The 27,846-nt window shown below is 39.0% G+C and overlaps 1 protein-coding gene across 1 annotated transcript; it reads left to right on the top strand.

The window, feature by feature from the left end:
• Window positions 1-539: 539 nt before the first annotated feature.
• On the top strand, window positions 540-21,956 carry LOC146524684 (protein diaphanous homolog 1-like). The gene is made up of 10 exons (XM_085134739.1): window positions 540-3,650; window positions 3,753-3,847; window positions 4,230-4,331; window positions 4,714-4,953; window positions 5,339-5,468; window positions 5,691-5,815; window positions 6,800-6,964; window positions 7,420-7,552; window positions 11,492-11,581; window positions 19,534-21,956. Exons 2-10 carry the CDS (start codon window positions 3,839-3,841, stop codon window positions 19,719-19,721), a joined length of 1,182 nt encoding a protein of 393 aa, XP_084990865.1. The 5' UTR covers window positions 540-3,650; window positions 3,753-3,838; the 3' UTR covers window positions 19,722-21,956.
• Window positions 21,957-27,846: the final 5,890 nt, after the last annotated feature.

Genomic DNA, 27,846 nt, shown 5'->3' with positions numbered 1-27,846 from the left:
TTCTCTCTATTCCTACTAAGCTTGATCTTTTTCCTTCATTTCATCTTTTTTTTTGCTTTATTCATGTATATGTATATGTGTATATATATATATATATATATATATATATATATATATATATATATATATATATATATATATATATATATATATATATATATATATATATATATATATATATATATATATATATATATAAATAATAAAAACAAATTTCATTCTCCCTATCCTACTCTGGCTACTCGACACCATCTTCACTACACATTTTCTCCTTTTAAGGAGTGAGGGATGAAGTAGAAGGGAATAGGAAGGGGTGGTGAAGTAGACACTCAGGTCTGCTGACTGATAACAGACTCCCCTTTGTGTAGCTCCGGTCAGACAGACACTTAGTTACATATTGACAAAGACCGCAGCATGACTTGGATTCTCATGATCCTCAGTACTCTTTCTTTAGTTCCTCTCATCCCCCACCTTTCTGACCCCCCCCCCCCCTTCCCACTTAATTAGAAACAGAAGTCAGAAATGGAAGAATGTCTTTTCATTACACATGTGTGTTTGCGCACGCGCATGCACACACACCACAGCTTTTCCTGGAACTCTCCCCCCTTGTCTCCCCAACAGCTGCTTGGCACTGACAGATGAGGAAAAAGCGCGTGTGTGCGCGCAATTGGCGGTAGTGTTTTGTTTCCAGAAAAGAGTCCTTCTGTGTATCATGGTTTTAACAAAAAGGCAGCTGGGACAATAAAACATGTGGATGTTAAGATGTCAGCATTCCACAACTGCGTCCATGTGGCTTGTGTATGTCTGTGTGCCTAGTCACACATGTGTGTTCTGCCCCAGTCATCTCCTTTCCTCCCCCACAATGACTAAGAGTAGCACGATGCAATGCTCCATAGCAGCCACCAGAGGTGCCATCTGCTCATAAATGAAAAGAGTGGGCTGTGTCTGGAAACCACAGAGCAGCCATTTTACAATGTGAACACCAGACCCCATTTTATGAATCAGCCATGATGTCAACATAGCCAGGACTGATTCTATTGGCTAGAGCGCAGCTGGCACTGAAGCACTGTAGATTTCCACATGCACAAAGACACATGCTCCCTCACTGGGTCTCTGCTGCTCCACACACACACACACACACACACACTCTGACCTCGTGACATGATGCTGCTACCAGATCACTCGTCTTTTTCCAAACTGAGCTGTTTAGATTACTATCCAGATTAATCTTCTTTGTAGTATATATATGAGTCTCTATTGTACAGGTCACCATATCAGTATTTGCATGTGCAAGGATCTCAGGGATTTGATGTTGTGCTTTAAGCATTAACTTAATTTCTTCCATTTTTAGATGGCATATCTTGAATTATTTCCTGTGACTGTCCGTTTCCTTGTTTGTGTCTCTCTGATGATGTTTATTTGTGTAAGCTTGCAACTTCCTTTCTTTATAACATTTCAGCTGTGACTTGCTCTTTGTGTTTGTGCAAGACAGTCATTTCCGCTCAGATGTCCTGTTGGATTTTCCTATCCTGTGTGTGTCTGTGATTCCTGGCTTCCTGCTTTGGTTTCCTGGCCTCAGCAGGGACTAGTAATGAAACACTGAACATGCAGTAGTACTGCTGGTGGCAGTGAAACACACAACTGAATATACTGATATAATGCAAACTATATGAAAACACACATAAACAAACATACAAAGTTGAAGCCGAAGATACAAATGGCGGTTGACCATCAGTAGGGAGTTTCATAAAGCTGAAGCTAATACTGACAGAAACAATGGGCCTTTTTAAGGCTGCAGTCAACTGAACTGACTGTTCTGTGTATATCTGTGTGTCCTGAATGAATGGCTAAACTGAGAGATGAGGAGCTCATTAGGAGCCTGGCTCATTATCAGCCTGCTTGGCTGATGGGTGTCTCACATCGAGACAAAGCACTGTTTGACTGGACATATTGATGAGTGGACAGATGAAGGAAAGAACTGTGCTGTTGTTGTTGTCGCCATTGTCTATGTGGAGAATAGATTACAGTGCCGCTGTTTGACCAAAATCATCTTTTGCTTTTCTAATAAACTGCACTTGAAGGTAAACACCCTAGTATGATACAGTGGAATCACTGAGGAAATTAAGAAATTAGACTGCATAGACAGTAGGGGTAGGTAACTGAATGGAACTAAAAATTGATTTTACTAACACTGATAACTAAGCACACATAAGGGTCGGTCCGTATTCACATTTCTATCTCTGTTTTTGCCCTTCTACTTGCCTTCTCTGTGACATTAAAACCATAACTTTTGATGTCACTGCATCAGGTCATCTTTAGGCAGTTGAAGCAGGTAGTCTGCTGATAATGAAAGGTTTTTGCCAGCACCATTGTTGACTTTTTGCAGTAACTTCTTTTTGTATATGTGTGGAGTTTTTGTATCTCGGCTTTACAAAGATGAGGCAAGGATGCAGCTATAGACAGGCTGATAAGTCTCAAATTGTAATTTAGTTGGAAAAGATACACTCCGGGTTATAGACCAGCATGCAGCAGAAGGGAAAACCATGTGTTTTATGGAATCTGTTATATGCAGCTGATGGTTCTGCAATGTGCATACCAAATTTAAAGCAACGTTGATGGAAAAACTCTGATAACACATTTATAAGACCATAACTATAGATGATTGATACATAGAGTCAGGTGATTTTATTGGTCTGGCTCTATGCACAGCTCTTGATTTGTCTTTCGATAAAATATCAAAAATCGATCCCAAATTTACTTCAACTCTTTTTCTGACCCACAACTGAAAATTAATTTAAACAATATAATGAGATACAAGTAGCTTATAAATATCGAGTACAAATGGTTAGATATTGATGGAAACAACAGTTGTGACATCCGGATCTCTGCTGACCCTAATGTGCCTGGCTATGTGTAGAGTGGGCTGCTGTGTGGTCAAACCCGTGTTCATCATTCACTCCTCATTCTAATCTAGTTCACATCCTCCCCCACACTCTGACACATTCTTACAGTCACAATCCTGACCTTGTCAAAAGAAGTTAATGAAAAATGCCTCTGTTGAGTGTGAGTGTGTGCAATAGGTGGGTGTGTCTATGTGCAGCGTGGTGAATCCAAACTTCAAATGCCTTACAGCGAACAACTGTCTGACCATATTTAAAAGGCCCACACGCTCCAGGGACATGTTTCCCCTGGTGCTACAGCCATTTCTTGTTAGTTCAGTTGTACCCCAAACCACTGATGTGATATTCCTGACACCTCCGTGACACCATACAGTTTGGAGAAAATGAAAAAAGTAAAAGCTGTGCCAAGTCTGTCAGTTTTTATAGCCATCACATGTGCCCTCTGTCCATCAATCTAATCCACTTCTTTCTGTCTTTTATCCCACGAATGTCACTACTTTTTTTTCCCCCCCGCAGTGTTATTTCGGTTTAAGTGTACAAGTCATTTAAAATGATGAAAGATAACAAGAAGTTAATTTTGTTACAAAGGCTCCTCTTTTTGCTTTCCATAAGTGAATATAAAGTTTTCCTCGTCTCTGTCCACCTCCACAGCTAAAAAGGAGCAGGATGGTGGGGATGAAAAGAAACAGGTGCAGAAGAAGAAGGTGAAAGAGCTGAAGATTCTTGACTCAAAGTCTTCACAGAATCTCTGTAAGTCCTCTATCCTGATACCACTATATTCATGACCATGCTTTTTATGCATAAAATGGGGCATAATTAAGTAAGTCGTGCTTCTTGTGTTTTCTCATGAAGCTATTTTCCTGGGATCGTTCCGTATCCCTTATGAGGAGATCAAGAATGCCATCCTGCAGGTTAATGAGACGGTCCTCACAGAGTCCATGGTTCAGGTATTGACTGAGTGTTGTTATGCATCTGTTCATTTGTATTATAAAATAAAATATAGTTATTTGATAAAAAAGGATTTTCTCTTTCCTTTATTCCTATGTGTTACCTCTCATACTAGATTTATAGGTTTAATGTGTTTGACTGTATGTAGACTGATAAGTGAAAAAATGAACTGGATGATAGTGTGTGCTTCATCTACACTTTTATTTCAGAGAGCCTGTTTTGTTGATGATTTTCAGCAAAATGACATTTTTATTTAACTTTATAAAACTTTCAGTTACCCTGAAGTCATATTAAGATCCTTATGACATAGTAAATAAAAATCCAACATTTTCAAGCTTCTTCATGTGTCTTCCGGTATAAATTTCTCTCATTGTCACTTAGAACCTGATCAAGCAACTGCCAGGACCAGACCAGCTGGGTGTCCTGGCAGATATGAAGGATGAATACGATGACTTGGCTGAGTCTGAACAGTTTGGAGTAGTGGTAAGGAAACGTGCATATACACGTGCAAATGAAAGCGCAGGGAAAAAATAGACACTTCTCTTTGATAAGATGGTTATTGTTAAATTGTCAGCTGACTTGAAGCTGACTAACCACAAACTTGTTGTCGTGTCAGTATGAGTTGTAGAAAGCGTTGAGATGGTTCGTTTTCTAAGATGGTTTGTCAGTTAATTAGACACACAGAATGTCCTCATGCTGTTAAACAAAGGAGCTTTGTTCAGCTGTAGATTTCGGTAATGGATGAACTCACTGCACTTACCCATAACTGCGTGCTCTCAGACACGTGCAGACACACACACTCTCACACACTCACTGTAGCAACAAACAGGGAATGGTCTCGTATGCCCCTCTCTTGTTTTTCCAGATGTCCAGTGTGAAGCGGTTGATGCCACGGCTTCAGGCCATCTTGTTCAAGCTGCAGTTTGAGGAACAGCTGAACAACATCAAGCCGGATGTGGTGTCTGTGACAGCAGCTTGCGAAGAGCTTAGGAAAAGTGATACATTCGCTAGGTTGCTGCAGATCATCCTCCTTGTTGGGAATTATATGAATTCTGGCTCTCGCAATGGAGCAGCATTCGGCTTCTCCATATCATACCTGTGCAAGGTGAAGTGAAGGGGGATCATATGACACACACCCACAATAAAAACTGAATGAATCTACTGAAAATCCTGTATGTAACTGGAGAAATACTGACTTTTTTGTTGTTGTTGTTTTGTCTTGTTTGGCTCTTCTTCGTCTTCGTCATCATGGCTTCAGGTACAGATTATATACCGCTATTACTAGCATAAAGACTTGAGATAGTAAATTCTTCATCTTTAAATATTGCTACACTGAGTGTATAAACACTATACTGTACTTATAGTTGTACTTTTATCACATGTTTTAATAATAGAAACTGGGCAATAAAAGTCCAGTCAAAATGTACATTCAGGATTAGAAACTACTCACACTTATGTCCTTTTTTTAAATACCTCTTTCTTCTAATTAGCTTCGTGACACCAAATCAGCTGATCTGAAACAGACACTGCTCCATTTCCTTGCTGACGTGTGCCAGGAGCAGTATCCTGATGTCATGAGCTTTACAGATGAGCTCATTCATGTCGAAAAGGCCAGCAGAGGTGCGTGGGACATGTAACCCATATTATACATATTATTTTAATCTTTTAATACAGATCTTCTTTAAATAAAGTGTGCTTATATTGTTTCAGCAAATAGCACATTGTACCCGAGATCTATTTAATGGTCTTATTCACTGTATCAGTCACTTCAAGTCAATGCCAATATGACAAGCTTCATCTGTGGGTGCTTAGCAATGACAACATTTTCCTTGTTCATGGCAGTTTCTGCAGAGACAGTTCAGAAGAACCTAGAAATGATGGGCCGTCAGATCAAGACCCTGCAGAAAGATTTGGAAACCTTTCCTCCTCCACAAAGTGATAAGGACCTGTTCGCGGAGAAGATGTCGATATCCTTTCTATTCAGCTGTTAAATAGAATTGCTCAGTTAGCCTCATTTAGTCACTGAGTTGTTTTTTGTTTTTTGTTTTTTTAACTTTTATTTAACTTTTTTCCCCAACAAATACAAGAGTAGTGCTGTGCAGTATTATTATTTTGGACGTGAAGCAGAGTATTACAACATTATGTCCTTAATTATTGTCCATTAGGGTCCAGTTTACAAGTTACTCCCAGTGCTTCCAGTGGTTTCTTCCATTTGTCCAGAAAACTTCGGAAGCTCCCATCAATGTAATGTCCCAAACTGATCAGAGTCATAGCAACTTCCATAGAGAAATGGAGGGAGGCTCAGCCCCCACCCATCTCAACATAATACTTTTCCTGGCCAACATTAACAGTGACTGAATTACATGCTCATGTTGTACCAGTGAAACAGGGATATATCCCAATAAGCACATTAATGGGTGTTCTGTCACCTGATGACCGATGGCTGTACTAATATCGGCACAGACCTCTTTCCAAAATGATTGAATAATAGCGCATTCCCACAAGCAATGCGCTATTAGTGCCCACTCTGACCTTACACTTGAGACAATTTGGAGATGTTCCCATATTGTACTTACTATAAATATATGGAGAAATGTATACGTTGTGCAGGATTTTGTACTGCAGTTCTTTAAATCGGTTACAAACAGAGATTTTAGATGGAAGGAGCAGGATTTTGTCCCATGCCTGTATATCTATTTCACATTTAAGCAATGTCCCCCAAGATTTTCTCAACCATGCCACGTTATCCACAATTAGGGCATAAATCTCTGAATAAAACTTTGATACAAAATGTTTATGCTCCCTATTATCTAGAAAGAATTTCTCCAACCGTTTTTTTTGTTTTTTAAAAAAAGAAATCAATGGAAATGTCATGTCGTGATGACAGTGCTTTTTGTGTGTTTTCTTGTGTTTGAATGACACTCCTGTGTACCTTAACACAATGTATTTACAGCTTTGTGAGCCATGCCCAAGAACAGTATGAGAAACTGGATCTGATGCACAAGAATATGGAAAAGCAATACAGTGATCTGGGAGACTATTTTGTCTTTGACCCGAAAAAGATCTCTGTCGAGGAATTATTTGGGGATCTCAACAACTTCAAAAACATGTTCCAGGTGTGTATGTGTGTGTCTAAACGAGTAAGGAAGTAAAAACAAGATTGTTATGGTTTTCAGTCTTTTCTTACCAACCTACAAAATGAATGTATGTATTACGAACAAAATTAAACACAAGTTCAGTTGCAAATAATGTAATGCATCAAAGGCAAATATCAAAAGGATTGACTGTACATCTGACTGTGTTGACAAAATAATGAGTCACTCAATTATATTATCTGTTTAAACATTTGGGAGAGCTCCACCTTAGATACCTTGTTTTGCTAGTTATAAAGAATAATGGCCAGTACTGGTTTTGAAGTTTTGTGTACAAAACTTCATCCATCATATCCATCATACATGGGTTGCTTTATTCACTTTCACTCTTTCAATATATGTAAGATATTCTTAAACAATTTCTGTGCTGAATTTATGTAGCTAGACCTTGTCATATTTTCTACTTCTTTCCCCAACAGCAAGCAGTGAAGGAGAATCAGAAAAGGAAGGAGGCTGAAGAGAAGATCAAGAGGGCCAAGCTGGCGAGAGAGAAAGCAGAAAAGGAAAAAGAGGAGAAACTCAAGAAGAACCAGCTCCCTGACATCAACGCAGGTCACCTTTGCTGCATAATATATATTTATGTGCATGTCAATGAACTGGAGAGACACTTGCCACGTCTCTTCCTTTGCATTTCCCTCAGATTCCTGTTGGGGGCAGTCTGAGTCCACACATCTGTGGGATGTGTGTGTGTGTGTGTGTGTGTGTGTGTGTGTGTGTGTGTGTGAAAGAGCAGCCCAGCCCATTTATTGACCAAAGTTAATCTAATGTTGATGACCTGTTTTAAAGTAAACAAGAAACAATGATGCTTCACATAAACTGAGGACAGCATTGAAGTGCCCGACCTCTTTTCACTCCTCCAGTAATCATGAAATTTTCCACCCCCAAAAGAATACAGAAATAACTCTCAACTCTCCTTATCAGGAAAAAAAAACATGTTTCCACTCTTCTGGTAATGCTATTACACTTTAAAAATTGCTTGTAGCATTATTGTTCCCTTTAACAAACACATGCATTCTGACTCTCTCATCCCTGTCTACACAGTAAGCACTCAAATCCTGCCTTGGAGACGCATATTTATACACAGACTTTTTCCCCCCTTCTCTCAGTCTGTGACCTACTTTCAGTGCATTCCTCCTCTCTCTGGCTCCACTTATGTTCTGCAGAGCCCCTGCTTTTTCACTGTAGAAATGTGCTATAGCCTTGGTGCTCTAAAGAGTGTGTGTGTTACAAATGACTGTGTCATTTTGTTGTGAATGTTTTTTGTTTTCCTTTGCCCATGTGTTGAAGAAACATTATGCTGGCCAAAATGTGTGTGTGTCTGCTTTTCAAACTCTTACAAAAAGTCTTTCTGGGCTTTATTCTAGTAGTGCATGTTCCAGCTGGCTTCTTTTCTCTTCTCCCCTTCTTGCTTTTATTTTACCACTGCCAGGTTTTCCCCTGTAGCTCCCCTTTTGTATGCAGTTCATTTAAAGGGCAGTTCAAGCCACCAAGACTCCATTTAGAAAATTCTGCCTCAGTGTTTAAAGTATGGAAGATGTATAATAGAAAGTAAAGTTTCATGTTCAGCCTCTCGAGACGTGCACACATGGAACATAATAGTGCCTCAAAGATTAGTGTCTCTGTGCACACATTTAGTGGACAGGGATCATTTACATACAGGTGGCATATTTGACTGTCCTGTAGCCTGGAGTCCTTCTACACCCCCTATTTGAATTTAACCACACACAAATTTGGCACACCCACCCACCTGGTCTTTGTTCTGTATTTGTTTATAACCCTCATACTGGCTGCTATACAATGGCTGTTTTCAGCAGCTGTGCTTTCACACGCTGACATGTTCCTGGTTCCCTTTTTTCTGTCTCTCACGAATCTACTTGCATACCCTTACTATCTCATGAATTCTCTGAATGTTTCTTTGACTTTCTGTCTCTGTAAACATATAATACCAGTTGTTGGTTAAACCCTGGAAGGTCAGTGTGTGTTTGCAGTTTGTGGCCTTGCCATTCCCATGTGAGTCAGAGACTTAGTGGAGTCTCAGTTTGCACATATTCTAAGCGTGTGATGCTAGTTACTGTGTATAAATCATTTTGAGATTCTTTGGAAATCATTACATGTTGTCATTTTTATAATTGACTCATTAAGTGCTTTGACTTAGATTTTCTGACTCGCATAGAAAATATAAATACAGGAGTCAGTATAGTAAACTGGCAGAGTATTTTGTTGCCACACCCATTACTTGACATTCCAAGCTTTTTAGATTTTTGCTCTAATTTTATCTGTTAAATACAGTCTACTACTATCCCTGGGCCATCTTTGGCTATACACCAAAGCTTGCTGTTACTATTCCTTATTTCTACAGCTAGGTGTCAGTACAGTCTGTAAAAGAATACCTGAGACCATTTTTATCTATGTGGCAAAGGGTGTTTGCATGTCTGGTTTATCCTCACATAGATGCTTGTATGGGAACTACCACTGGGAGTGCCCGTGCTCCACACAGAGAGCAAGTGAGGGAACAGTAGTGTGGGGGAGGGTAGAGGAAGGAGGATAGTAGGGCAGCAGATGCTCTGGTGGGGATTAGACTGCTGTTGTCTCTTTGAAAAGGGGGTTAGAAGAGAAAGGCACAAGCCACAAGAGGGGATGAGACAGGATAAGCCTGAGTTGCCTGATGTCTTCACTGCAGGTGACTGTGAAAAATGGAGAGAATCATGGCACATTAGAAAAACATTAGAAAAAAGATCTCTCCACTCACTGATTTTCTTTATCATGCTGTCATCTGCACGTGTTTATCATCATCAACAGCTAAATTTTTCCAATTCTATTTTCATTTGTTGTTGTGTGAACATCCATTAGGGGTGCTATTGATCTACACAAGATTATATGCTGTGTGTGTGTGTGTGTGTGTGTGTGTGTGTGTGTGTGTGTGTGTGTGAGAGAGATGTGAGACGTGTCAGAGCGTGCACGCATTTATTGCAAATCGGATCCAAAGAGACATCATTAAGAGCTCACGGTCTAATGCCATTGCCCTAATTAATCCATCTTATGTTCTTGCATGCTTTAGTCAGTAACTTACTGTTTGTGTCAAGCACTAAATATGTGTGTATTCCTTCTGCTTCTTATGGTCAGTAGTATTATTGAATCTTATATTTTTTTTAGGCTTATTTCAATGTATGATAATTAGTTAATTGACTTTCAGTACCATTCAGTACCAATGAAAACCAGTGTCTCGTGTTTCCCCTTTATGTCCCTTATTGCTAACAAAGTAAACTTGTAAAACTGCTTTTTGATTTGATAGTGTTGCTCAATACTATTGACAGCACAGGCCCCTGGGCCTGTAAGCTGAATCTTCATTAGCTCAGTAATATGTTTTATACACAGCTAGGTCATTGTTTGGTCCTTCAGTGCCTTCAGTGCAGTGTGTTTGTATGCTTGCAAGCATGTTTTAAGCCAGCCATGTGATTGACGCAAGCGGAAATTTGCCAGATGTGTTTCCCTTGAAGAAGAAAAATCTCTGATTTTGATCCCAGTGTGCAGTTCTAGGACATGGACATTAAGGGGTGTATATGAGCCACGGTAGTCTTGGGATGTGTGTAAGAGAGACTTTCTCTGACGTGACAGGCGAGACCATAGGCCATCTGCTTCATGGCTTACTGCAGGATTAAATATTGTGCGTGTGAGCAGAGCTGTGTGCTGTGTTTGGATGTGGGGGTTGGGGAACAAACAGGGAGACAGCATAAACCTTTAACCCCCAACCCCGCTGGCCCTTCCCCAGACCCCTCTGTCTCCATTCAGGTTCAAACAAAAATAATTAAAGCCATCTGCGTGAGTGCTGAGCCATGCCACTGAATGTTGCCCACAAAATAGTCAAAGTAGTACTCTCACATGCTGCTTTGAGATTGCGCATCCTGCCTGGTTTAACCCACCTTCTTTTATTTATTGCCACCTGACACTGAAGCTCTGTTGAAAATGTAGCTGTAAACAAAAAGAGACCACCCATGTAAGCTGTACCTGTAAACTTATACAGATAAAAGGTTAATTTCCAGTTTCTACCAGTTTAACTGGAAGCCACAATTATGCATTCATTCTGTTTATGTGGATTTGGTTTCAGCGGCTGTTTGTCCAATAAGTGTGGGCTTGTGTATATCTGAAGCTGTCTCCCTAAAAATGCATAGTGTAGCCCCTAGCTGTGGAAGTAGCTGAAGTAGGTCACTGCTTATCTGGGTTAATGTAGCTAATTTAACAAAATAGCCACGTGGCTGGTGAAGATCCACACTGTGTATAGTGCTATATTAGAAAAACACAGACAACTGTGTAAAAGCACCAGTCTCTCTCTCCTGTTGTTAGAAGGCTAGTATTGATTAAAAATAATAAGCCTGTTATAATGGAGCTGTATGTGTGTGTCATGCATAGAAGTTAAAGTGCTTAATTACATATTAATACTGATCTATCGTTTCTTGATTTATTACTGATTATGTTTTTTGATGGTGTTTACAGAGGGTGATGAAACTGGTATCATGGATGGCCTGTTGGAGGCGCTGCAGTCCGGTGCTGCTTTCAGGAGAAAGAGAGGACCACGTCAAGCAGGTACTCACACACAAGCAAAACAGTAAATCTTCACAAAACATGCATATGTTTCCACGTTTCATGCGTTACTTGCTTTACAGATTTCAGTTTACTTCCACAGATATATAAGACTCATTTATTCTATCTCACTTTCCATTCTGTCTCCAATCTTCTCTCAACACAACGACAGATTTGTTTATGTTCCTTTGCCTTTGTTCCATCTGTTGCTCTGCTCACAGGCTGAGTTGTGGTAATATTCTTTCACCATGGTTATAGGGGTAAAGCCAATGCAATCAGAGGCTGGCACAACAACAAAAGAAGAGGGAGAGTGCCAAGGGTGGGTGTGGACAGTAGGATACTATAAGGAGAAACAACTGCTGAGGGTGTGGTGGTAGAGCAGGAAAATATGATAAATAATGAATGTAGGAGGGGGATGAAACCAGCCCGTAGGCAGAAAGTTTGTTGACGTGAGTGGGCAATACAAAAGTTGTGGTAAGTTATTGTCGGCAAAAGTATGAGGACATAGGTGCCTTTAGCAACTTCAAGTCAAGATATGTTTTGCTCTTTGTCATTTTGAGATTAAACTCCATTTACACCAAAGGATTTATGAGCAGAGTTGGACCCACATAGTCGTTACAAAATACCAATCGTTTTACAATTTTACACTAAAAGAGAAAATGTAAAAGTTCACATTATTATAGCCTTGGTGCTCTCAATTTCATTGACTTATTAGACATTGAAGTACTTTCTCCCACCTTCCTATTTTGTTTGCCATTCTGTGGCTTGTATGGCCTAGTAAAATCATGCAAATGAAAGTGAGGCAGCAGGAACTGTTAGTATAGTAACTTTGTAACATGATTCCTGGTTGTGAGTGGGAAAGTGTCCAGCTGCCCATTAGCTAAGAAAGAGAAAACTCTAGAGAGACCCTGTGTGTGTGTGTGTGTGTGTGTGTGTGTGCTTTTTTTTTTTTTCTTTTTCACACGCACTCTTGTGTGGGTTCAGTTTTCACACATAAGCAGGGTTGTGGAAGAGTTTGTGCAACCCGATCCCTTTCACAATAGAAGCCAGATGTGAAGCACTGGTCCTGAATTGTACTAAGACCCAGAAGGTAGACCCTGCTCTTTTCTTTTTCTACTAATCTGTTGTTTTTTTTGTTTTTTATACAACTCTTTCAATTCTTTATTTTGGACTCAGAATTGATAATCTTTGAAAACTTTTGGGTTCTTTTTTGACCCCACTTCCATTTATAAAAACTGGTGGACCTTCAGCGTATGTTAAACCAAAACATTCTTTAATTTCCTCCAGACATTTTGTTTGTAAAAAGTAGAACAGATAAACATCCCTGGGGCTGAGCTGTTCCTTGTAGAAATCCTACATTTTGTGACTGTTCCATGTCACCAGAGTGCTAAATTGGACTGCCAGGGAAAAAAGATCTGAAGTCAGGCAGATCCAGCCTCCCTGACCTTAAAGGAATATCTCAAGTCTTAATTACAATGAGAATAGCTTTTTCAAATAAATACGGTTATAGATATTTGTTCCTTATTTTTTATATCTGTTGCTATTCTCTTTTTTTCCACATTTCAGTTACCTCTCAGATGTAATTTTCAGACTAAAAGGGGGAAAAAAGCAGAAAAACAAATAAAGTAACAAATAGCTCAGGCTCATCACCACTAAACTGGCTGAGACAGCAGTGAAAATTAAAATGAAGGGAGAAGCAGGAGCAGGGAAGAAAGAATGGGGCCCACTTGAGGGCTCAGTCAGTCATCCATAATGCTGTTGGGCCACCTCACACTCCCAACAGGAAATACCTGAACATGTGTATGTGAAAGAAAGTGAGGGAAAGAGCTTTCCTCCCTGCACATACTTCTGTGGTAGGAGATTGTCGGGAAATATAAGTGGCTGGATGTATCACATCTCTGCTTAGTCCCTCCTCCCTGTCTCCTCTCTTACCCCATGGTGTCATTTCTGTTTTTGTTTTGCCAAAGTTCAGGCTTTTCCATGGAGAATGTGGAGGGTGTGAAGCAGTACTGTTTTTTGTTGTTGTTTTTTTTGGTGGCATTCTTATCCTTGTTAGGAGTTTTTCCTGACTGATATTCAAAGGTTTCTCCTTTCCACTACGCCCACTTTGCTTCTTAATGCCAGGAAGAGCCGTGAGTCTTTCACCTACACAGCAGGAAGTGTATGTGTATGTGTGTGCACACATGTTTGACTAGCCAGTTGAGTCATAAGTCTTAATTTAGTAAAGCTGAAGTAGGAGGCACATCCTGACTCTGGCTCAACATATCTGGCACCAGTGAAGCCACAGGCAGCCTTGCAGAGCAGGGAAAAATATTGTATGTATGTATAACCCCTTCACAGATGTTATGTATAATGTCATATGTGTTTAAAAAATGTTGCACACAGGGTAAATTGAAAAAACATAAATACAAGTCAGAGTACAAGTACATTTTTTCTGTCTCTGTTATGTAGTAATACATCACTAAGAAAACACAGTTCTGGGAAAAGGTCATTCATAATCTTATCACAGGGAGATAATGTGAGGTAGATGCATCTAAGACTGTAAAGACTCATAAAAGTGGCATCATTGAGTTTCTCAAATCCCCCATCCTTTCTTGTTTTGACATTTGTTAACAAATACCAGTAGGTGGGGCACTTGGTTCCAGGTTTTGCCTCCAAGTATTTTCTTTTCCTTGCAGTTAAAGCACAAATAGTGTTATTACAGATCCGATGCTATGAAGTGGGTCCACTTAAAAGTATTTTCTCTTAGGTTATAAAATATAGTCACAATGAAGCCCAACATTAAAACCCTAAAAAGGAGTTCCTGCTGCAACACACCCTGATTTCATAATTTTGTTGACTGAGAAACAGTGACTGAGGCAAAGCAAACTTAATTAGCTTAACACTGAAAAGTGATAATCAAAGCCACAATAAATAAGACAGAATACATGTATATGTCTACTCACTTTCAGTCTAAATATGCTACTAATACTGAAGTTTTTACTGTTTGTTTATATTGTTTTATATATACATTATATTCTTCTTGACAGATGTAGCCCTCATCTGCAGATAGACTTAAGATGGTGCATTGATTGCTCTTCATTAAACAAAATAAAATATGTAATGGGGCTGTAAGTCATTCAGGCTTGTTTGCAGTCATAACACAAGCCACTGTAGTCTAATGATATTTAATTATCTATACTCATGTCTAGACTTCCATCTTTCCTCTTGAATAAAAGTAACTGCTCCCAGTCTAACATTATTGGTTCCGTTTCAGTCATTACTGTTGCAGGTACAGAAAGAATTTCAACATTGCAGTGTAGAAACCCTACAGCCAGCCTACTGAAGTTATTTATCTGTTTTGCATTTATTGGCAGATAATAGAGCAAAATGTTTGGGTTTTGTGAAAAGTACATTTAAGACTGTCTCATTACACCAGAGTTGTTGTTTATAGATCATAGTTGAAAATGTGGCAACAACACTGCAATTCATATTATATGTATACAAGGGATATCCTGTTGTAAAATGATTTATAACCTGTGTAACAACACTAAAGGTCCTTTACTTTCCATCTTAACTTCTTACGCTTACTCTCCAAAACATACTCTTTTACACAAGACAAGCTTTATTTGATTTAGGTACATTTATTATTACATTATTTTGATTTGCATCACATTAGACAGCATGATAAATTTAGCAAAAATATTTGCATGCTTTTATAGCCTTCTTACTTACACACACACACACACACACAACAAAGATTTATACTTTAGTTGAAATACAACAGTGCTCAAATGTTATTTTTGTTTACTGTTTTTGTCTGTGGAGCTGTTGATTGATTGCTATTGTGGAGACCTTCCTCCCTTCTCTCCTCTTTGTTTCCTACCCTTACAGCTGCTGCAACTGTAGACGTCACAAACTCTGTTTTAAAAGATTACTAAGGGGACGTATTGAGTGTGTTGTCACGCTCATTTTTTCACAGCGTGACTGAATGGGTAGCCACGAGGCTGTGGAAGCTATAAAACTCATCACCTTTGACCTGCACCTCAGCTCACTTTGTCCATGTGGGAGTGTTGGCTGCGTAGAATGAGCAGACTGTATGGGGGATCCTCAGCTGTCTGCCCTCCGTCTGTCTATCCCCTTCTTAAACACAGAGACAAAACACACACACACACACACCAGATGCTCGCATGCCAACAAAGGCACACATGGATGTTTGCATACCAATACATGCACTCAAACTGGCAAATTTCATTCCAGAAGACAGACAGACTTGCATCTAGCACTATCAGTGTTTTGGTTTGAGCTTTAGATTGTTAGCTTAGCGTCTGTCTATTACTTTGCAGAAACGTAGACAGCTTGGATACATCGGGCTAATTTTGTTGTGTTCAGAGCCATTAAGTAGAGGAATGACGTGTCTATGAACACACAAGAAACCCATCTGCTGGGTCATGACCCCTGCTAGAGCAACCAATCATAGTAGCAACTAGCTGACAAAGCACCAATCACAACAGAGAGACAGACATAAAGGGCTTAGCAACAATAGAGGCACACGTCAGCTCTGCAGACGGTCCACTCCTACTAAAACAGAAAAATACACCTTCACAGATGTTCACAAACACACACGCAGTCATGCTAGTGTGACAATTTAGAACAATGGGAGGGTGCTCATCAATATCAATGTCAAGCCATAACTAGAAAACTGGTGAGGTCACATGCTTGCTTAATATCCACTGAGGCAATAAAGGTCGACCAGACCAGTATGCACCAGTTGACTGTGACCTAAAATTCAAGCTTATGCATCAATACTTAACCCACAGCCACTAGTGGTGTCAGATGACGTCACTTTTCCCACAGTACTTTATTGCAGAGCAGCGCTGTGTTACACAGTGCAACCTGAAGAGGGCAATACAAGTCCCTGCTAAGTTGGAGAAACTGATGGAGGTCCAGTCTGCATCTGCAAACACACCATTATCCTATATGTGGCACCATGTTGTGTTGTGACTGTGGTTTTTCTAAAGATTCTGTAGAGTCAACAAAGGGTGTGAAGATGGCTGCTCCCTTGTAATACCGCCATATGGATTTCATACTCATTATAGGTAGTTAAATCTGTGATGAGAGATAAGGGTGAGATTTTTACCTTAACAAAAGAGCTAAGCTAGTTCTTGTTACAGTCTCCTCTCCATCTGTCCTACACTTGCCCGTCTGCAAATCCTCTCATCACTTTCCTTCCTGTTTCTCTATTTTCCCCTCATAAAGGCAGCAGTATGCACTGTACAACAAAGCATTCTTATGTTAATCAGGTAGTCATTATTAAGACTCCTGCGGTGTAATTTGTTACAGATGATCTTTCACTATGCTTTTTGTGCCACTGACCATCCTCCTGTGTGCAAACACACAAATTCAATCTCACACTCATCAGTAAATAAACCCCCAAGCAGTCTTTGTATAAGTCCTGATATCTCATTTCCTGTTGTAACAACCAGCCCTCATAACAGTTACATGGATCATTTAGTCAATATCAGATCTAGTATGTTTATGCAACACACATGCTGAAAACTTCCTGTTTGTTTATAATGGCATTTGGTGAAGGACTGTTGCATCTCTGAAAAGTATGAAGGCTTGTGAGAGATTTTAATTCTTTGATATGTTTCAGGATCAAAAAAATGCTGCATGTTTTCTCTCAGGCTTGAAACAGCTCCTCCCAGTGATCTATGAGATATCTAACAGCTGTTTTCACAGTATTAATCTTTACACATGAAATCAGTTGTTTGCTTTTCATTTGTTGAATGTGATTGGTCAGGGAGAATTGAATATATCTTTGTGTAGTTTGGATCTGAAAGCTTTAAACAGTAAGATCTTTTCACTTTGCCTAAATATGCAAATCTGTGTCAAGATGTATCTGTAGTTTTTTCTTTATACATCTTTATTACTTTATGTGGCAGAAATATTTGCATGTTATGCCATATTGGACCATTTCATAAACAAAAACATCCATCATGGAAATCTTGTTGAGGAAAAAAAATCTATATAATTGTGTTGATTTTCTTTTGGCTCTGGGTATAACCAGAGTGGCATCAGAAGTTCTTCTAAGCAGTGTTTAGTGGGAAGAAAGGGATACCCACTAAACTCATTAGGTGTGGGTTATAATTGAAAACATTTCAATATATCGTGTAGATTGCCAGCCTTTATTACTTGTGTTTATGTTATATTTAAAAATACTTTGATGTTCTTTTTAAAACTTCAGTCTGTTCATGTATTCACTCCTTACACATATTAGTTCACACATGTTAACTATGTTTAAATGTAGTTAGCTTCAGAGTTTCTTCTCCATACTTCAATCAGTAGGTTTCTGTCTACATTCATATTTTCTCATCCTGCTTCCAATGTAACAACCTTCTCATCCTGACTTACTTGTATCGCCTCTTCTCACCTCCTCTTTTCTGTCTTCTCTCACAAGAGGGAAGTGGAGGAGGATGAGAGAGGCAAGGAGCTAGGTCTGACAGCCTTTGAAGAGGCTTTTCTCTGTAGGCTGGAATTTTTAGGACAAGCTCAGCACAGGACAGACACACACACGCACACTGTTTCTGGATCATTTGCATAATTTCTAATTAGTAAGTTTATAAGTGAGGGACAAAAATAGAGATGGAGGAAGTATGAAAGTACACTGAGGAGAAGATAAAGTGCACCCATGTACCGGTGTTTGACAGGGAGTAATCTCTCATAGGAAAGGGTGTAAGGTGATAATTTGATATACTAGCTGTCTGTGTGCTGCTAAGACCAGCTGAGACTCACAAAGAAGACAAGTCAAGCCTAAATCTACAAATACTCCTTCTCCTCTTTCTCCCCAGACTCAATTGTGTCTTTGTCACAACTAGTTCTGGAGACCTGCTTGGTAACTTTGTGTGTGTTTTTGTGGTGCTTTTTGTTCTACTCCTGTGTTGTATGTGCTACCATGATTAATCTGCATGTGTGTGTCTGTTGGTGTGCTGGATTAATCTGCATTTTTTTTTCTCCTCGACATTACATTCACGTGTGGATTTACTGATGTTTTTTGAGGATTGGAGTTTCTGAATAAACATCAAGCATAAAATAACAGCAAACACAATCTCCCACTGACCTATATAATTCAAAATGGCTGCTGCTGCACAGCTGTCCTCCCACACATGAGAGTGAGGAGTGCTAAAGGATAGAGTGAGGGAATGAGATATAAAGCCAGGCTGCTGCTGGTGCCTGTGTGGGAGGAAAGGAAAAGACGGTAAGCAGGTAGAAGAATAAAAAGGAAAGCATCCTCAGGGCACGATCTGTCACGCTTGTTCTGTTTCTCTGTCTGTCCATGTGTATCTAATCTCTTCTCTCTGCTTCCAGTATTCCTCATGTATATAAATAATATATACATAACTTCCTATTTGTCACTTCAAGTCCTCCCCTTGCAGCTTTTCCTCATCTGACTCAGTTCCTTCTTCTCTGTCTCATTTTCATTCATCCCTGCCTCTTTAATCTTCCCACAGTATGAATCATCCTGCTTTTCATGGTGTCTTACCCCTTTTTACTCTCCCCTCCTCATTTTACACACACATTCTCCATTTCTGCATTTCATCATCCTGCTTTTCCTTCCTCCATGCATTTCTACACTTCTTTCTCCAGTTTTTTCACTGCTTAAGACCATGTTGTGCGTAATCTGACATTAGAAGCGAGTTGCTCCAAATATGACGCTAATCCACATACATGCACAGCCCCACTACTCGTGTGTAGGTTATTATAGGTACATACTTGTGAATGCGTTTGCATCTTAGTGGCTGGTTTGTTAGCTAATTAAACCATTATATTTGAATTGCAGAGTGGTTGCCGATTTCATCATAGTATTTATCTGATATGTAACCTCATGGCATGCGCTGATGTTTCTTATGGGTTTGGTATGATTAAAAATGATGTCTGACTTTGTTGCGTTGTCTTTGTTTCTTTGTTCTTGTCAGCCAACCACCGACGAGCTGGAAATGTGGTGACCAACATTCTGGCCAAAGAGCTGATGCAGGAAGATAAGCCTTCATTGGGTAAACCTTCTGCAAAAAAGTTAAAGTCAGATGATAAAGTGGAGCCAAAACTAGAAGAAGCAGAGTCATTAGAGGACTTGCTTGAGGCTGCGACTTCTCGGTCTAATTAGGTACCCAGGTAGAAGTTTGTTTTTGTTTTGTTTTTTGTTTAGTTTTTGTTTTGTTTTTTTACCCATACAGCCAATCTATCTAAAGTCAGATTTATCTTTCTTAGGCATTCCAGGGGCCAATAATCATCTGCTATTAGTTTACTGAATAAAGGCCTGCTTTCTTTTCCATAAATGTCTTAAAAGGACAGTCTTTTAAAATAACATTGTTTTTTGAGACAACAGAGAGATGCAGAACTTAAGGGCGGGGCTCTCACCTCAGTTTCAACCTCTGCATGGTCTTCACCAGCCTTGAGAACTCTGACACTGTCATAAAGATTGAATTGCTTTTTCCATCACATGCACATAAGGTGTTCATGTTTTTTTTTTTTTTTTTCTGTTTCTCTTTATTTCTACATCACTCGGTTCACCTGTCACTCAAAGGGCATCTTTAGCCATTCCAAAGACTTACTCAGGAGGATCCACTTTGTTTCTTTTATCTTTTTTCCCCTTCTTTTTTTGGTTATTCCCAGATTTAGACTGAGAATGTGTGGCTTTTGGCACATCCTGCATCATCTTGTCAGGATGTTCCAGCCAAGACCACTTTGCTGTTTGTTTTTTTTGTTGATGTTTTCTGTTTTTAAAGAGATGAAACAATTTTCTTTGTAATTATTTGATATTCCGTATGTTACTGCTTGTAATCATTTTACTGTATTATTCAAAGTGCCAACTGATAGAAATTCAGTCTTATCATTTCACTTCTGGGTTTAATCCGGTCACAGTTTGCACTGGTCCTGCCTGACACCTCATCATCAGCAGTTATCACCTGGGTTTATATTTCAGCATGTTCTTTAGCGAGAAAGGGCATAGCGCACAGGTGTCCGTGTGATTAAAGGGAGGGATTAATTATATAAACTTGTCTGTTACCATATGTGCCCATATCATTTATATGAAACATGAACATGATTATTCACACAAAATCTAAAGGCAAGATAGTCAAGAGCAAAAATGTTCTTCCACAGAGTCCAACCAAAACAAATACTGCTTTTTCAGAGGGTGTTTCCATACACACCCAGCCTGAGCAGTTCACATGCCTGTGTGTTTATGAAAAAGTCTGTGTGAAGTAGCTGCCTATATTTAGTCAGTTTCCTACATGTGTGTGTTTGTGCTTGTAAGTTTGTATGTACTGCCATCTGTAATTACTGTACGGTACCGACCGTGCTGTCATAAATGCTAGGTTTCATGAACAGCGTTTTGGTCTTTCTGCTGAAGATAAAGCATACTGGAAAACTGCCCAAAAACTGCTGAGATATACGTGTGTGTGTGCGTGCATGCGTGCGCGCTTGTTTCCCTCCCACTGAACTGCAGCAGTAGTTTTTGAATGTCTGGCCCTGTTTCTATTTGTTTTCAACCATCAGCATACATGTTGCCATGATGTTGTGGTGTACTATTTGACAGGAATCTGGTGAGATGATGTAAGCTGCTCCATGCAATATTTATTACTATGCAAGCACATTATTGTAGCGCGCTCCCCAGACGTGATACCTAGTCAGTCTCAGGATGTACAAACCGCTGGCACACCTCGCACACTCTTGAATAAACCTGCTGGTTCAAGGTCAGTGCTTCATGGCAGTGATGACTGAGAAAAATCCTTTTAGCTCCAAAACTTCATGACATCACTAGCATTGTTATTCCATCCTATAAGAATGTGCCGTCTTTGGACAAAATGATAATTAAACACAATAAAAGGAAATAAGATGAAGCACTGGAGCACCTCCAGTGATGGTGCATCTTTTTTTTCTTTTTTTTAATCAAATAACACTGAGAATAACAAATAGTTTGTTGCGCCTCATCTCAAGCACAAATATGTCGTAGCTGTATTTAAATGGTTGACACGGTTGCTGTTTAATGTCTGCAATATTTTGCCCATGACTTCAAGTGCATACCTGTAGGTTGATTGTGTGTAATGCACCCTGAAAAACAAATGTTTTTGAAGTGAGGAGCAAGGGAAAATTAGAGGTAAATGATGTCACTGGAATATTTTTGCAAATTTGAGTTCTTCCTTTTCTCAACAAGTCTTTTTTTTTTCTTTTTTTCTTTCTTTCTTTCTTTTTTTTTTTTAGATATTGTTTTCTGTGAATTTTAAACGATTGATTATTTTAATGTAATTTTTGCCAGAGATTTCTGTATGGCTATATAACAGTGCACCCAGTTGTCCTGTTTGTTACACTGAACTATTATTAAAAATGTCTTAAGTAATTTATCGGTGTGTTTTTGTGTGTGTGTCCTTTTTTTTTTCCATTATGTCGTTCGTGTAATTTCCAGCTTGGTTCTATTCCTGTATGATTGCCAAAGTAAACTCTCTTCGTTGCACTTTGGTCAATGCTACTTTATCTCCTCCGCTCCTCCCCTCTCCTCCTGATGTAAACACATTGTGCAGTAAAGCATCAGACAGGCACTGCACTCTGATACTGCAATTTTATTGCCAAAAAGCAGCAAAAGAATGAATAAACAGTGGAGTTAGTTATTTTTACAGACAAGTCCCAGGATTTTCCATGGCTTCAGGGTTTCCACAAAAACTTTCCAACAGTATTCGGCTAAAATTGCCAGTACACGGCAAGATCTCTATGTGTGTGTCTTAAAGATGCAGAGGACAGTTGATGTCATGTTTTGTTTTTTTGTTTTTTTGGAGGGGGGGTCCCTTTTTGCACCCTGTTTTTATTTGTGTTTTGACCCACGTGGTGCTGTCAGTAATGGAAGTTATGCTGCAGGAACAGAGTATTTATTTTTTCTGTTCATTCACATCTTAAGGTTTTATTCCACCACAATGCAGCTTAATTGAATCATGTAGTCCTATTTATCATTTCTCAGACTTTATACAATTTTTCCACAGAGACTTTTGAGGGTTGGCCAAGTGACGATGGAAGAAATAAAGTGCCTTTAAACTCTCAAAGTTGTTTATTTGCCTCCCCCCCCCCCCCCTTTTTTTTTTTTTTTTTTTTTTTTTTTTTTAAAGTGGTAGATTTTTGCAGGCCATATACAGTGCAAGTCAATGTGATCAAAACTGTAAAGAAATGACCAAAACAGGGTAACCTGGGCAATACTGACCAAAATAACTGAGTGATTCATTAACAATAATCATGATGAATATAATATGGGTGGCATGGCTATCAGCTTTAATCAGTGCTTTTATAACTGTTGGACCAGATTTGGCAAGAAAAATAACTCATCCTGAGAAGACTGAGGAAAAGCTTGATACTGTGATAGATGGAAATCTTTGTCAATGTTTAAAATGGACAGTTTGACAGGTTGTGAAATTAGATTGTTGCTCCTCGTGTATGGGCATCATACCCTGGGGTCAGTGTTGGGTTCTAAATTTATACATCAATAACATGTGTAATGTCTCCCAAGTGCTAAAAGTGGCAGTTTTTGCTGATCATATAAATATTTTCTGCTCAGCTGATGATTTGCAGCATTTACAAAATAATTAAATGGAAGATCTGGCTTGATAAAAATACATTATCAACTACAATAAATATATGGGGTTGATATTGAACGTGTCAATGAAACCAGATTTCTAGGGGTACCAATAGATGAGGTTCTGTTTGAAAGCACACATTAAACATACTATTCTGAAGCATTACAGTATTAGACCATACATCTCTCGTGTTTGCTAATTTTACCTGGGACAGTAACTATAAAAGAACATTACATTCCCTTTTTATTCTTCGTCTATTTGGGTATCTCAGTATTAACTAATAACTAGTTGAGAAAGGTGTGGGGTGGGGATAACATAACTGAAAACACAACTCTTCACCAAGGTGCACCCTATTTCAGTTGGGCACCTGACAGGACAACCACCGCTTCAACTCGCATCCGTATAGCTATTAGCCCCTCCCACTCCAGGAAACGATAGCTGCTGGCGTTCCTCTATCGGTGTTGTTGTTGTTGATGATGATGATAAACTGTGGATTTATTAAAATAAATATAATGACAGAATAAACATGATCTCCAACTATTTCTTTTACTCCAAACATAGCCTCCTCCATACCACGCTTGCATAGGGGTTTGCCTATAAACAGGAGCCCAAATGGGGGAGAACTGTTTTGGCATTGATAGGTATACTCTGTGTCGTGTCAGATGTTCCATGGCCTCAGCAAGACAAGGACATGTGAAGACCTCTAAGCAGACTTTCATGTACGACATCAGTTGAGTTTCCCTCTAAGATGGCGACTCTAAATCCTTGGGAGGAAGAACACCAGCTTGTATCTCCATCTCATTTTCTGTTGGACATCAATACTGACTCACGGAGGTAAACTATAAGTTATGACTTCTACTGATCTTCCCCTATGAGTGGCCTGGTGTGGGGGAATGCCTTAAAAATTCATCTGTATCATACAAGCTATTCAGATGTAGGCCTGCTAAAACAGCTGAAGTAGTTTCCTGTTTGTTCTGTAACACGACTGATTGATTCCCTGTTCTTTCCGTCCATTTCTCCTTCATATTTCACTGACAGGATATCCTTGTTGGTTACAGCCTGTTCAGGTTGAATCCTGAGCATCTGCGTTTTATTTAAAACAAAGAGGCATAAATCTTATACTATAGTCTTTGCGTTTAAATCCATCTGAAAAGTCAGTTCTTTTTTATTGCTTTCTTTGTGTACAAGTCAACCTTCCAAAAAAGATGATGAACTTTATTAGTCCATAAATTTTCTAGTAAAAAGCTGAATGGAGCCTTAGTCTGTAGTATACCTCAATATGGAGACTGGAGGAGTTTAGTTCAAAACTCTGAGGCCTTGTGTTAAATACCTGGGACCACTGTACTAATACTGTGTAGATCCTCATTTTAATGCTACCAGATGTGAAAAAAAAAAACATTCATCATCTGAACAAAATTAGCTTGCTTTTCACTTTAATTGGAGCATCTGCTGCATGCTGTGTCACAGAGACTTTGAGAATGTAATGAGTTCTGTTTTTGGAATTAATTTCACGTTGAAATACCTGGAGAATTCAATTCTCCTGCGCTATGTGAATGAAAGTCTCTGCAGTTTAACAAACCAGAGCTGACACTGCCATCCTGTCGTCTCATTAACTGACTCTGATAATGTAACCAGAAGGCCTCAACTTCCGTTCATCAGTGATAGCAGTGTTATTGATTATGTAATTATGTCATCCTCATTTCTCCCTTATGTGGTAGATTTTGAAGTTGATATTTTTGGATATATTGTCATCTGATAAGCATTGTCCTATCTGTGTTGAGCTTACAAATGAAGTGCCAGTAAGGAAAAAATAAATTTAAAGAATAATGAGGGCCAGACTAGACAAAAGATTGTCTTGATAGTCTACATCAGAGGTTAATTAGCAATGCATTAAATTAATTGTCTGCAACTGAGGATATGATTGTTAACCAAGAAAAAATGGATTCACTAGTAACAAAGCTTGGAGATGTATATAAAATTGCAGAGGTTTGATTTGGTATGTTGAAAAATGCTAGCGTAACTATTATGAAGAGAAGACGAAGTAAGAATTGGTTTAACATTGAGTGTAAGAAGGAATTGCGTTAAGGCAAAGACTTAAGGAAGTGTTAGAAACCTAATTAGTTCCAGATCCTGCTATAAGACAGTTATTAGAAGGTGTAAACATAAGTATAGTAAAGAAATTAATATGCTGTTAACTACACTCAAAAGTAAGGATACTAAAGGGTGTTGGAGGATAATAAATAGGAACCGTTTACCTAACAGTTACCTGTGATGGAATAACCATAGAGGGGTTCTGTGAACATATTAAACATCTAAATGAGTGTGATATTAATTTGTCTGATTTTATAGACAATACATGTTCACCTAATGAGTTTATTAATGACCTTTTCTCTGAAGAAGAGGTCAAAGTTCAGATAAAACATTTAAAAAATAATAAGGCAGGTGGTTGTGATTTGATTTTCAATTAATATATAAATATTAGTCCTGAAGACTTGATTGCATTGGTCACCAAATTGTTTAACTTGGTGTTGAGGACAGGCATTATACCAACGACTTAGACATCGGGAATAAGTTGTTGTTGTTTAATTGAATTCATTTGAACATTTTAAATTGCAAAGACAACTGATGGAGACGTTATTTAATGTGAAGGATACTGCGTAAACTTGCACAGTGATGTAAAGAAATTGCATCTGTATTTGGACATGGGTGATTTGTTGACAGATATTTATTTATTTTTCCTTTTGATAATGATGATATGTATTGAATAACCCTCTTTGTTTGTTTGTTATATAATATAATGTTGTATGGTTTAATGAGATGAAAGAAAGTCTCATATCTAATTTAGGATTATTCATTGTGCACGCACACATATGTAGACCAGAGATCAGTAACAATTCTGACTCAACACAACAGAAGAAAACGAATTAAAAAAACCTGTGCATCCATTCTTTGTTTTCGCGTGTGTGTGTGTGTCTTGGTCACACTTCCTGTCTCTTTGAACACAGAGTTAGGCTCAGCTATTCTAACACATCTGATCCTAATCAAACTCTGACCAGGCCTGTAGCTATCAGTTTTTCAGTAGTATCTATCTTCATGTTTATAACGTTTTGGTAGTTTGTCTATGGGGATAACTGCCCTCTGAATGTTTAATCTTAACTTTAAAACAGACTTCTTTTAATGAGTTCATAAGTTCATACATCCCCCCCCCCCCCACCACCACCACCACCACCACCACCACCACTACTTTTAAGCTCTTTACCATCTGTGGATTATGCGATTTCTTTCATTTGCTCCCCTTTTCTGCACTGTACATTTCCCTGCATACAAGCATGAACCTACTTTAAATTCTGTCCTTGTATGAACTGAACCTTTTTCTCTTGATGTCCATTTTATTTCAAAGTGAAAGCATTCAAGTCTTTTGGAATAAGACGATGGGGATAATAAGGCTTTTAAAAGCAATGAGGGGGAAAAGCTCTGTACAAACAGATGCTTTATGTAGTAAGTAGGACACAGCAGCATACCATGTGGAAGACATGGTGAGTGCATGGGGGAGTTGGACAAGGAATAAGATGACGAATGTATAGAAGACCATATGAAAGAAGTTGGGAAACTGAAATAGACATAGTGATTAGGAGTCGAACAAAAGCAAAAGGTGGCCCGATTAAAAAGCTGCGTAAAATGACAGCATTGTAGGAGCGTCTAAGAATAGACAACATGGCTGTGTGTTAGTGTGTGTTGTGGACTTTGGCCCTACTGTGTGCGCATGTTTGTTGACTCTAGTCTGACATATTTGCATCCTAGATAAGAGTGGATGTAGCCTTTAACTGCCGTCTTCTGTGGGTGTGTCTGAATGTGTGTTATGCTCTGTTGCGCTCATGCTTATGACTGCGTTTATGCATTGCACGTAGTTGTATAAACATGCTACCATATTCTGTTCATTTTAGCCATGAGGAGCTACCTTGAGGTACCCCTCAGGTACCCTCCCCACACCCTGCTCCCTGGGTGCTGCACTTGTGGCTGCCCACTGCTTCACTGGATGAATGGGTTAAATGTAATTTCCCTACGGGGACTAACACATTATTATTATATTATTGGACTGATCCACCATGGTAATAAGAGGATGGACATTGTCAGCAGCAATTCTCAGGTGGTGTTTAAATGTGTTCAGTTGATATTAAGGGACCCAGAGTGTACCAAGAAAATATCACCCACATCATCATACCACAACCACCAGTCTGAACTGTTTATAAATGCAGTTTGGAGCCATGCTTTCATGTTGTTTACGCTAAATTCCGACCCTACCATCCAAATGTCACAGCAGAAGTTGTGGCTCAAACTAGCAAACATTTTTCAAATCTTAGCTGACAGGAGAGACGCCCAGTGTAGTTATCTGCTTCAAGGTTAAAGGTATTGTGGATTTAGAGATGCTTTTCTGCATACCTTGGTTGTAAGAAGTGGTCATTTTAGTTACTGTAGGCTTCCCATCAGCTCAAGGCAGGCTGTACATTTGCTTCTGACCTCTGGCATCAACAAGACCCACAAAGCTGCTGCTCAAAATTTCTGCTGAATATTTTTACATAACTGAAATCAAATCAACAATTAAAACTGCTGCTGCTGGACACCTATGTGTTTATAAGCTGTTGTGTTATTTTTTCCATTAGGAAAACAACA

This window comes from Neolamprologus multifasciatus, chromosome 2 (assembly GCF_963576455.1).
Source record: "Neolamprologus multifasciatus chromosome 2, fNeoMul1.2, whole genome shotgun sequence".
In the NCBI taxonomy this organism is placed as follows: Eukaryota; Metazoa; Chordata; class Actinopteri; order Cichliformes; family Cichlidae; genus Neolamprologus; species Neolamprologus multifasciatus.
This window is presented reverse-complemented; position numbering and strand designations above follow the sequence as displayed.

Bases quoted from the DNA above. Each gene is read 5' to 3' on its own strand.
- LOC146524684 (XM_085134739.1), top strand. The intron at 4,954-5,338 runs GTGAAGTGAAGG...TCTTCTAATTAG, and splicing joins CCATATCATACCTGTGCAAG to CTTCGTGACACCAAATCAGC. The intron at 7,553-11,491 runs GTCACCTTTGCT...TGGTGTTTACAG, and splicing joins GCTCCCTGACATCAACGCAG to AGGGTGATGAAACTGGTATC.